Below are 12,744 nucleotides of genomic sequence, written 5' to 3'. Positions count from 1 at the left end.
AAAATAAACATAAAAATTTTTTTAAAAAGAAAAGAAAACCTTTGCCTCAATGATCATCCCTATGCAGGGAGAGGTCTGGTAGCTGTGTCCCACATGCAGCAGGACTTGCAAACTGTGTCTCCTTGTCTTCCCCAGGGAGGAATCATGGGCATTGAGATCTACTGGGACTGCAACTTGGACAGCTGGTTCCATCGCTGCCATCCAAAATACAGTTTCCGTCGCCTTGACGACAAGACCACCAATGAGTCCTTGTATCCTGGCTACAACTTCAGGTAACAGCGCTCCAGGTCAGACCGGCCACCACTGGCTCTGCATAAACCTCCAAGGCCAGGCTGAATTGCATAACCAGCAGCTGGCCAAGAATTAATTTTGGTTCCCAAGGCAACAAGATGAATGCAAAAGTCCTCTACGAGCTAGGGAATGGCTGGATTTTTGTATGAATTTTTTTTCTTTAAAAAAAAAAAAAAAAAAACAGAAACAAAAGTGGGCAAACAGGGAAGAACATAGAGAAGAGTATAAAAATCACCCATAAGTCCTCAACCCTGAGATAATGAAAGATAGCCCTCTGGTGAGTGTTCCTTCCTCTAACTGACTCTTTTATGTGGCTGCTAGGAGATCGTATCATGCTTATAACCTGCTATTCTGTGTTTGTGCGTTTGTTTTGCCATATCCTGGGTCACTCAGAATTCGTTGTGACCATCACGTTAGTGATGCCAATGGTGGGAACGTAATGATATCAACAGCCACAACTTAGGGAGGGTCTTCTATATACCAGGCCCTGGACATCATCACCCCTCTACCTCACGTCAACCCTGAAAAGGGGATATTAGTGTTCCCAGGTAGAGCTGAGAAAGGTGAAATGATTTGCCCAGGACCCACAGCTAACAGTAGCTCCATAATACTAACTAGCCTAGGTCACTCTGACTCCCAAGCCCATGCACTTTCCCTTCCATCTCATGATTTTCTCACCCGTGCCTCCATTACTGGACATTTGAGGCACTTCCAGTTTTTCTATGACAAATAATTCTATGCTGCAAATTTGTGTACATAAATCTCTGAATTCCAGAGTGCTTCCTTAGGATAAATTTCTAGAAGTAGAGTTATTGGATCAAAGGTTATTAACATTTTACCATACGTTGTAAAATTTTTTTTCTAGGACTCTTTTTCATTTCTCGGTTTCATATTTGGTTCTTTCTCAAAGCCATCTATTATTGTTTCGGTGAGGTCCCTTCTTACCTTATGGATCCTCTTCTCTGTCTGTTCTACTGTATAACCTCTTTCAAGTTGACCCTTATCTGTAGTAACTAGAGTGGGATTTCTTCTTCCGAAGCATTGGAGTATTTGTTGGTGGGTTTCAGCAAGAAAGACCTTGTGCAAAGTTCTGTGTGTACTGTGGGATGTGAATATTCCTCAGTGGGGATTATGTAATTTTGTAATCTGCCAGGACTGTGTGACATCTATCCATTAACCAGTTTGGGGGTTAATTTCTGGGCACTGGATGTCTTCACTCTGCCAAAAGTATCCCATCCCTGCTCCTTGCTATGTAGGGCTTCTGCAGCTTCGGCTCCCTTCCCCATAGGTGTAAGACTCTAGCTCCTAGATACAGATCTGGCTGGGGTACCCCTAGGGCACAGACGCATGGCCCCAGTTCCCCCCATCACTCATCTCTAGCACCTAAAAAATATCTGTCCTTGTTTTGAGCTCAGTAATATATTGATATGACTTTAATAGGTATATTAAATATATATATATATATATATATATATATATATATATATATATAAAATCTTGTATTTCTTTCTGTATGGGAGGTGGTAGGCTTACTGTACTAGAACATCTTAAAGACTCCTGAGGCTACAATGCGTCCACACCGGCAGTCTTGTCTTGTCTGACTTTTAAGGTTCTTTGATGCTTCTTGCTTCTGGACTTCAACCCTATAAGAATTGACTAGAATCCTGTTTCCTCTTCACCATTTAAACAGGCTGGTGCTGGTTTGGTGCTGACTTACTCTTGTTTTGACCTTCTGCACAGTTCACTCCTCTGCCCCTGACTTTTCCCCAGTGGTGATCCTATGCCATCCTAACTTAAGTTTCCATGTTACCTCCTATGTCTGGGTTATTTTTTCAGCCCGTTCCTACAATTCTGTCTCAGCACTAACTTGGCCTTTAAGTTTGAGGCTCCATGACCTCTCATTGCTTCTGGGTGCCAGTCAGGTTTTGGCAACTGTAATTATAGTTGATCATTTTGGGCCCTGGTTCCAGACACAAAGTAGGCTTATGCTGTTCCCTTTTCAAAAAGAGTTGCCAATTACATTCCTAGAATGGGGGCTAGCCATCATTTTGCCTATGGAGCCCGTAGGAAATTGATATTGGCATTCCTCATTTATTTACTCATCAAATATATATTGAAGAAAACATATTGTTGTGACAATGGGTTTATATTGGTAAACAAAACAGACAAAGTTACTACTTAGCCTATATTCTAGTAGGGCATGAATATAAGTATATTATAATATGTAAGACAAAAATATAAGAAAATCCAACAAGGCAACATCATTAGTCATCAGAAAAACAAATTTAAACCACAATGAGATACACCTACACACCCCCCAGAATAGGTAAAAATTTTTAAAAGCCTGGCAATTCCAAATGTTGGCAAGGAGAAGAAGCAACTGGGACTCTCCTATTTCCCTGGTAGGAGTATAAGATGGTACAACCACATTACAGAACTATTGGGAAAGTTCTTAGAAAGTTAAACACACATCTATCCTATAATCCAGAAATCCCACCCTCAGGTAAAGAAACAAAACCTAGGTACACACAAAGATCTGTACATGAATGTTCACAACAGCCTTAGTTGTAAGTACCAAAACCCAGAAACAACCCAAATGTCCAGCAACAGGTGCCCGGAGAAATAGTGATATATTTATACAATAAAGTACTAGCTAGTATAAATAAAGAAGGAACACACTGCTCGTACATGCAATGGCATAGAGGAGTCCCACCAACATTACATTGAGGGAAAGGAGTCAGATTGAAACAAGTCATACTACATGATGCCATTTATATGAAGTACAATAGGCAAAAATTTTCCATGATGATAAAAGACAATGGTGGGTGCTGGGCTGGGGGTTGGGGGATGGGAAAAGGCAAAATAGGAACTGATTGGAAAGGAGCACAGGAGAGGTTTCTGGAGTAGTGGAATGTTCTAGATCTCGATAGGGGTATAGGCTATACCGTGTATTCATTTGTCAAAACTCATCGAACTCAACTCTTAGGACTTGTGTGCTTTATTATACATAAATTAAACCTCAATAGAGCAAAAAAAAAAAAAAAAAACAACTCCAACAAGACCATTTCAGATGATGATAAATGCTCTGAAGAAAATCAAACAAGATACTGTGATGTAGGGTTGGGGCAGAGAGGGCTGGGGAGTGACCAGAGAAAGCCTCTCCAAGTTCAGGGTGGGACCCCTACAGATACCATGAGTTTTCCTAAGGACTGTGCTTTCCTAGTTAAGAAGAGCAACTGCACAGACAGGAGCCCATGTTAGTGGAATCATCTTGCAAAAATGTGTAGCCTCTCTGAATACCTTTGGTATTAATGGTCCAGACCAGCTGTTCTCACAGTGTGATTCCCAGCATCAGCATCACTTGGGAACTTGTCAGATGCAAATTCTCAGGCCCGGCCCTGTACCTACTAAATCAGACACCCTGGGGATTGTCTTCACAAGCCCTCTAGGTAAGAGCCTCTCAAGTGTGAGAACCACTGATCTAGAAACTTGGTACTCAAAGTGTGGTCCGGGGACCAGCAGCAGCACGGGCCTCACCTGGGAGCCCGATGTAATGCAGAATCTCAGGCCCTATGCTTGATTTACTGGATTCAAATCTGCAATTATTTTTTTGTTTTGTTTTGTTTTAATGTTTACTTATTTCTTTTTCTTTCTTTTCTAAAATAATTTTTGTTTAGTTTATTTTTTTAATTTATATATAAGTTAGTTAGCATATGGTGTAACAATGATTTCAGATTTCTTAATGCCCCTTACCCATTTAGCCCATTGCCCCTCCCACAACGCTCTAGCAACCCTCTGTTTATTCTCCATATTTAAGAGTCTCTTATGTTTTGTCCCCCTCCCTGTTTTTATATTATTATTTTTGCTTCCCTTCCCTTATATTCATCTGTTTTGTATCTTAAAGTCCTCATATGAGTGAAGTCATATGATACTTGTCTTTCTCTGACTAATTTCGCTTAGCATAATACCCTCTAGTTTCATCCATGTAGTTGCAAATGGCAAGGTTTCATTCTTTTTGATTGCTGAGTAATACTCCATTGTATGTATATATATATATATATATATATATATATATATATATATATATATACCACATGTTCTTTATCCATTCATCGATTGATGGATATTTGGGCTCTTTCCATACTTTGGCTATTGTTGATAGTGCTGCTATAAACATGGGGGTGCATGTGCCTCTTCAAAACAGCACACCTGTATCCCTTGGATAAATACCTAGTAGTGCAATTGCTGGGTCGTAGGGTAGTCCTATTTTTAATTTTTTGGAAACCTCCATACTGTTTTCCAGAGTGGCTGCACCAGTTTGCATTCCTACCCACAGTGCAAAAGAGATCCTCTTTCTCCACATCCACGCCAAGTTGTTAATGTTAGCCATTCTGACAGCGGTGAGGTGGCATCTCATTGTGGTTTTGATTTGTATTTCCCTGATGATGAGTGATGTTGAGCATTTTTTCATGTGTCAGTTGGCCATTTGGATGTCTTCTTTGGAGAAGTGTCTATCCATGTCTTTTGCCCATTTCTTCACTGGATTTGTTTTTTGGGTGAGTTTGATAAGTTCTTTATAGATTTGGATACTAACCCTTTATCTGATATGTCATTTTCAAGTATCTTCTCCCATTCCGTTGGTTGCCTTTTAGTTTTGTTGATTGTTTCCTTCGCTGTGCAGAAGCTTTTTATTTTGATGAGGTCCCAATAGTTCATTTTTGCTTTTGTTTCCCTTGCCTCCGGAGATGTGTTGAGTAAGAAGTTGCTGCAGCCAAGGTCAAAGAGGTTTTTCCTTCTTTCTCCTTGAGGATTTTGATGGCTTCCTGTCTTACATTTAGGTCTTTCATCCATTCTGAGTTTATTTTTGTGTAGGTGTAAGAAAGTGGTCCAGGTACTTTTTTCTGCATGTTGCTGTCCAGTTTTCCCAGCACCACTTGCTGAAGAGACTGTCTTTATTCCACTGAATATTCTTTCCTGCTTTGTCAAAGATTAGTTGGTCATATGTTTGTGGGTCCATTTCTGGGTTCTCTATTCTGAGTGTCTGTGTTTGTGCCAGTACCATACTGTCTTGATGATTACAGTTTTGTAATACAGCCTGAAGTCCAGGATTGTGATGCCTCCTGCTTTGGTTTTCTTTTGCAAGATTTCTTTGGCTATTCAGGGTCTTTTCTGGTTCCATACAAATTTTAGGATTGTTTGTTCTAGCTCTGTGAAGAATGCTGGTGTTATTTTGATAAGGATTGCATTGAATATGTAGATTGCTTTGGGTAGTATTGACATTTTAACAATATTTGTTCTTCCTATCCAAGAGCATGGAATACTTTTCCATTTTTTTGTGTGCCTTCTTCAATTTCTTTCATAAGCTTTCTTTAGCTTTCAGTGTATAGATTTTTCACCTCTTTTGTTAGATTTATTCCTAGGTATTTTATGGGTTTTGGTGCTATTGTAAATGGGATCCATTCCTTGATTTCCCTTTCTGTTGCTTCATTGTTGGTGTATAGGAACTGCATTTTATTTATTTTTTTAGTTTATCTATTTATTTTGAGTCAGAGAGAGAGAGAGAGAATAAGCAGGGAAGGGGTGGGGGTGGGAAATACAGTGGATCTTAGAGAGCCTGATATGGGGCTCAAACTCACAAACTGTGAGATCATGACCTAAACTGAAGTTGGATGCTTATCAGACTGAGCCACCAGGTGCCCCTCAAAATCTGCATTTTAACAAGATTCCCAGAAGATTCATGTGCACATTGAAGTTTGAGTTCATTTTTGTTTACTTGGTTTTTTTGCCTACGCGATGTTTTGAAAGTTGAGGCATTCTACATAAAATTCTGGATTCCTACTTTTCTTGAAAAATTTAACTATTTAGGGGTGAAAAAAAAAAACTAAACCATTTGACAACTGTGGGTTCATATCCCACACAGCAGGACTCAGCTGGAGGTATCTGTCGTTCCCTTTGGAAAGGGCATATGTTTTTTTGGTTTGCCATTGTCCTCACCACTCCTTATTCCCTTTTACCTGGCCTGCATCCCTCACTTCTGTCATCTGCCTGGCCCCTGTAGGCATATGAGTTTGAGACCCTTGACTAAAGGCCATCTGATATCAAGACACAGGATGCTTTTTGCCTCCTCTGGGTCAGTGGAGTTTCATCCAGGGCCCTGAAAGCAGCTCCTAGTTTAGATAATGTTTTGATATCCCCTGCTGCTCTCCTGAACAGACTTAAGGCCATTAGCAGAAGAGACGATTGGATCAGTGGTCCCCTGACTGTCTTTGCAGGCTCTCAGGCTGTTTTTTGTTTTTTGGGTTTTTTTGGTTTTTTTGGTTTTTGTTTTTGTTTTTTTCAGCAGTCTGCAGAAGCATGTAGGGCAAAGTCCCAAACAGATGTTGGCAAATGCCCTTTGAATTGCTGAGCTAAGCCTGAGAACATCAGCTCCTGGAGAGATCTGAGCTTTCTGAAGAACTGAGGTGGTTATGAAGTTAATATTCTTTTAGAACAAAATGATAGACATGTTGTCTGGAATGAGCACCAAAAGAAATCTTTGGCTAAGAATAGTCAAGTCCTGATGGAAAACTGGACAGGCTACTTTCAAATAGCCACACAAAAGAGAAGGGAATTACAGGTTAAGTGAGGTATATGAAAAAAATATATATAACTTCCAAAAACATAGAAGTTGAAGAAGTTGATCATATTACAGAATTTTGTCCTTTATCAAAAGATCCATGGCAAATGGTCCTTATTCAGTGAACATGTGATTCAGTTTATTTACAGCAAGTATAAAGTAGGGCAGACCCACACCATATGCCCAATGCTCCTTTCTGGTTCAGAATGGGTACATCCATGTGTTAGTTTCCTGTGCCTGCTGTGACAAATGACCACAAACTTGGTGGCTTAAAACAACAGGAGGGTATTCTCTCAGCTCTGGAGGCCAGAAATCTAAAATCAAGGAGTCAGCAGGGACACACTCTCTGAAGTCTCTAGGGAAGGATCCTTCCTTGCCTCTTCCAGCTCCCGGTGACTCTGGGTGTTCCTTGATTTAAGGTCCCATCATTCCAGTGATGATCCTCCTTCTTTACATGGGCTTCTCCTCTGTGTTTCTGTTTCAACTCTCCTCTCCTTTCTCTTATAAAGACACTGGTCATTGGACCCACCCTAAATCCAGGATGATCTCATCTTGAGATCCTTAATCACATCTGCAAAGGCCTTATTTCCAAATAAGGTCACATTCACAGGTACAGGGATTAGGCACTTGGACCTACCTTTTTGGGAGGCCATTATTCAAACCATTACAGTGTGCAAAAAACATCCCACTCAGAGTATGGACCACTGACCACACATACCAGACCCACCCGGTACCTTTCTAAGAACATCTCAGACCTTCTAAAACCATCCCCTGGAGGGTGAGGCCCAGGAATCTACCTTTGAACACACTTCCCATGTGATTCTTATCCTGAGTTCAAGAATCACTGTACCAAGACCCTTTTGCTTTGTGTATTAAAAAAATAAATCACTCAGTAGAGCAGCAAAAGAAACAACAGTCATGGAATGAGAACAATAAGAAGCAAAGAAATCAAAACCCCTCTGCCCAAAAATAGGTGCTGAAGCACCTGGGAATACCTAACCGATCTCAACATCACATTTTGAGAGTTAAAAGAAATTAGAGTTTCAAATGCTCCATAGTATATTCTGGCAGAGCATCTGTATTCTGGGTGTATTCTCTCTGCACCTGTAAATAGATGGTCAACTAATAACTCAGAAAGAAAATACCTTACCTAAAAACCACTACCAAAAGGTGGTAAGAGGGAGGGACAGATTTTAAAAGTTTTGTGAGGCATGTGGTTTAAGCGTTCCTAATTATCCATGAAAACAAAACATTCCACTTTTCCTGACTGCAACACTGGGGAGAGCTGTGTATTTGGGCCGATTGTGATTTGTGCCCAGGTCTTAATTTATAAAGGTGGCTGAGTAATGACACGGAGAGGTCACTGTCACTGGAAGAACTTTATTACTTACATTTCCCAAGAGGAGGGGCACACCATGCCACACAAGCCCACAGGGGAAGGACCAGATTTGTTGGGAGGTGGCCCAGAACCTTTACAGTGTTTTCCATGGGACAGGCAAGACAGGGCAGTGGAAACAGCTTAGGATTTGGCTGGCCTGAGTAATGTGGGCAGGCTCTGGGCTACAGGTGCAGTCTCCAACTGTCTGGTACCTGGCCCTGGGTGACCTGGCACCGGGGAAATATTGGCCGGGGCTTGAGGGGGTGGTTGGGGATATGGATTCAGTATGGGGTATGGGCTCCTAACATGATTTTCACTCACTCCACAAAAGCTGGATCACAGGGAAGATATAAACAATTTGGGCTGTTAGTTTGGCCCTGTGATAACAGATGCAAATAGACAAATACAGAACCTAAGAAAATACAATTAGAACAGATTGCTGAGGGGCACGTATCCCCAATCCAGCAATTAGTATCTAAGATCCCTCCACCCCACTTTGTTCTAGAAGCCAAACCCTCTTAAGAAATAATCAGATTTGCTTGAAGCTATTTTTAAAGATTTCTCTGCTCATTGTGAACCCTGTATTGGTTAAAAATTGTTGATTTTAATCTTATATGAGAAGCAGATTTTCCATAGCTCTGTGATTGTGGAAGAAGAAGAGGTGTTGTATGGAAATGATCTTCAGTTTCAAAAGAGTAATTTGTGGGTTTGGATTATGTTTTTCACTCTGTCCACTGCAGCAGAGCTAGAGGATGAACAAGAAAAACTAGCCTAGATCCTGTTTGGGGTTTTCCTTTCATGAAATACCAGCACGTTTAGATAGAGCTTTATAAACATGGTTCCTTCTCCTCCTACAGATATGCCAAGTACTATAAGGAAAACAACGTTGAAAAACGGACTCTGATAAAAGTCTTTGGGATCCGTTTTGACATCCTGGTTTTTGGCACCGTAAGTCTCTGCTCCCAGCCACTGGCACCTCCATTCCTGTGACTGCATCCTAATTATTGTTGTAGTGCCTGAAGGGGTGAATGTTGCCAACCATAGTCATGAGCTGGCACTGTGCATTAGCATGTGGGATAAGAGGGGGAAGAAGTGTCCTTGGGGTCCTGTCCACAATGAAGTCATCTGATGAGTACAAGAAAGGGACTGGAAAAAAATTTTTAATATTCAATTTAAAAAACGCTCTGATGCTTAGGGGCGCCTGGGTGGCTCAGTCGGTTAAGCGTCCGACTTCGGCTCAGGTCACGTTCTCACAGTTTGTGAGTTCAAGCCCCATGTCGGGTTTGCTGACGGCTCAGAGCCTGGAGTCTGCTTCAGATTCTGTATCTCCCTCTCTCTCTCTGCTCCTTCCCCACTTGTGCTCTGTCTCTCTCACTCGCTCTCTCTCTCTCAAAAATAAATAAACATTAAAAAAAAAATACTCTGATGCTTAGAAAAAGAGAAAGAGAAAGAAATCCCTTTGCAACTTTGAGCCAACTCAAACTGGCTTAGGGGAAATTTTTTTTTTAATTTCACATAGTTAAAAAACTCAGGGGCAGTTTTCAGGATTCAGGCATGGCTGGATCCAGATGTTCAAATAACATCATTAGGAATCTGCCTCCCTCCATTTCTTACATATGTTCTCCTCTGTTTTGGCATCATCCTCAGCTGTCCATTTCTACACAGTGGTTTCAGGCAGCTCCTTATATCTTGCCAGGTTAGCAATCTCAATACAAAGAGAACGTGTCTTTGCTAAAAGTTTCATCAAAGGCCTCAGGCAGATGCCATTGGCTCTGACTGGCCCAATATGAGCCCCATGCCCACTGCTGAAATAATCACTGTTTGGATCATACCATACTCTCAATGGCTGATCTTGGACTTGCCTTGAACCAGCTCCTTGCCTGCAAACTACATGGACCAAGTATGGACAGAGACGGTTCTCCAAAGGGAAACTGGGGTGCTATCTCCAGAATAAGGAGGGAGGGGATGCTGGGCATGCAAAATCCATAGATGCTCACAATGCCTTCTCCAACAGTATATTATTTATGTCATATAGTGCTAAGCAGCACAAGAGTCAATGAGATAGAAACTGAGAGGACAGAAAGACCACCGAGAATAAAAACCACAAGGGCCCCTAAGGGAAGACCATGCAGACATTCTTCCCCTCTGCTTCCAAAGTAATCGTAAACCACTTTTAGGGCAAACTTGTCTGAAACTCTCACCTTGTATGGAAAAACAACAAACCTTTAATGGTTCTCCTCTTGGTATGTGGACTCCAGTGCTTCTTTGTTTAAAACACTCATGTTTTTGAGCACATCCCAGAAGGCAGAAGCAGAACGAATGGGTATCCTATTTTCAGTCTCTGTGGCCTCTGTTACCGTGAACAACTTGGACTCATCTATGGAAGTCACGGTCACAGACTCCCTCCTCTGCTGGAGCTAACAATTACATGTTAGAGCAAAAGAGCACTGCTCTGAATGTCAATGAAGTAACCTTTTCCATTCTGTTTTCAGGGAGGGAAATTTGACATTATCCAGCTGGTCGTGTACATTGGCTCAACCCTCTCCTACTTTGGTTTGGTAAGGGATTCTTTCCCGTGCTTTAGGAAAGTGATTTGGCAAAAAGAAATCTCGCTAACATGGCCCTGGTCTGGGTTTTTTCCCAGGCCACTCTGTTCATTGACTTTCTCATCAACACTTACTCGAGTAAATGCTGCCGATCCCACATTTATCCATGTTTCAAGTGCTGCGAATGCTGTGCAGTCAATGAATACTACTACCGGAAGAAGTGTGAGACCATCGTGGAGCCCAAGGCGGTAAGGCGCGTCGCGTCAGGAGGTGCCAAAACACCCAGAAAGTCCATCAGATCACTGAGAACCGTGCAAAAATAAGGCCAAAATCACAAGTGTAATCCCATGGTGGACAAGTGTCTGGACTCTACCCTGATCCACCGCTCTCAGATGAATCCTTTTTGGTCTTAGGGAAGAATAGAAATAAAAATAAAGAGGCAAGATAGAGGGAGAACAAATTTTTATGTTCTAGGACTTGTCAATTTCATCAGAGTTATTAATTTAGTTCAGCAAAAAAAATAATAGTAAAATGACTTTGGAGAACAATTTGGCAGTATCTAGTAGCATTTAAGTGGGACATACTTTACAGCCTGGCATTTCCACTTCTCCATACCTGCCCTTGAGAAGCACTCACATGAGTGCCCAAGTGGTACCATGTACACTTGATCCATTGCAGCACTGTCTGTAACAGTGAAGACAGAGCATCTACCCAAATGTCCAACAGGCAGACGGTGAAAGAAACTATGGTCCATAGCAAGGAGTGCCAGGCACCAGTTTAAAAGAATGAGGTGGATAATAATAAGAGCAAACATTTTACAGCACTTCAAAGTGCCTCATATCTATTAATTCACTGAATCTTCACAACAACCCTATAAATAGATGCTACTATCATCTCTTTCTAAAGATGAGGAAGTTGAGGTGCAGGAGGGTTAAATAATTTGCCCAAAGCCATACAGCTACTCAGTGGCAGAGCTGAAATTCCAGCTTTAGGCAGGCTGGTTTCAGAATCCAGAATGCATCTTCAGGACCACTGTGTCATAAGTACTGGCATGAACAAACATCCAAAATGCGTTGTTGAAAGCAAAACAGCAAACTACAGGACAACATATATGGCATGATATATAGGCTAAAACACAACTACAGACATATACTTACTTTATGTGTTTTCTACACGTATATTATATGTGTACACATATACACACAAATACACACATATATTCTATATATATGTATTCTCTATGTTTTCCACATTTATTATACACACACACATTTGTGTATAGGGAGGGTAACATGTACACTAAAAGTTACTGGACACACACAAAAGTGACAACAGTGATTCCTTCTGCAGAGGAGCCTAGAATGGGGGACTTGTCAAAGGGAGTTTTAGCTCATCTGCATTGTTTCAACTTATTTAATTTGGGTTTTAGTAAGCAAGTCCCCTACACTTGGTTCCATGATTTCCCCCCATCAAGGAGAGATCTCCAGTACCTAAAACAACAAAGAAGGTTTCTTTGTCTTTCCCTCATCCAAGAATATTATTGCTCTTTCCCAGCAGCTGAATGCACAATTCACTGGCCACTGTACGTGTATTATACAATTTGAAATAAAAGTTCATTTTGAAACTGAAAACAATTACCATTTCACGGCCCAAGATGGGATGAAACTCGACAAAAATAATAAACAGCTTAAGTTGCAATAGTACAGTTTTCTGGAGATATTCCATCTAGAGTAACTGAAATTGAGGGAACACAACAAAGGACTTTTACATCGCACGTGGGAGACTTAAAAATAGCAGGCGGTAAACCGAGGAGACTCCAAGCCGGCATATTACGTGCATAGGGCTCCACAGCTAATTTACCTTTAGACTCAGACATCATTCTTGGCTAGCAAGAGTTTTGGGTCAGCTTCTCT

General features: G+C 41.2%; 2 protein-coding genes across 7 annotated transcripts in view; one reads left to right on the top strand and one right to left on the bottom strand.

Moving 5' to 3' along the window:
* The window catches only part of IFT81 (intraflagellar transport 81), a 231,797-nt gene that overhangs the window by 189,233 nt on the left and 29,820 nt on the right, over window positions 1-12,744 (bottom strand). The gene's annotated exons all lie outside the window — the stretch shown is intronic.
* Window positions 1-12,744, top strand: part of P2RX7 (purinergic receptor P2X 7) — a 48,166-nt gene that overhangs the window by 28,792 nt on the left and 6,630 nt on the right. For all 5 annotated transcript variants that reach the window (XM_053205938.1, XM_053205937.1, XM_015063772.3 and 2 more), the window contains 4 exons: window positions 136-272; window positions 9,143-9,233; window positions 10,778-10,843; window positions 10,930-11,079. In XM_053205938.1, the coding sequence (XP_053061913.1) occupies window positions 136-272; window positions 9,143-9,233; window positions 10,778-10,843; window positions 10,930-11,079 (444 nt within the window). The remainder of the gene's footprint in view (window positions 1-135; window positions 273-9,142; window positions 9,234-10,777; window positions 10,844-10,929; window positions 11,080-12,744) is intronic.

Source organism: Acinonyx jubatus, chromosome D3, assembly GCF_027475565.1.
Source record: "Acinonyx jubatus isolate Ajub_Pintada_27869175 chromosome D3, VMU_Ajub_asm_v1.0, whole genome shotgun sequence".
Classification (NCBI taxonomy): domain Eukaryota; kingdom Metazoa; phylum Chordata; class Mammalia; order Carnivora; family Felidae; genus Acinonyx; species Acinonyx jubatus.
This window is presented reverse-complemented; position numbering and strand designations above follow the sequence as displayed.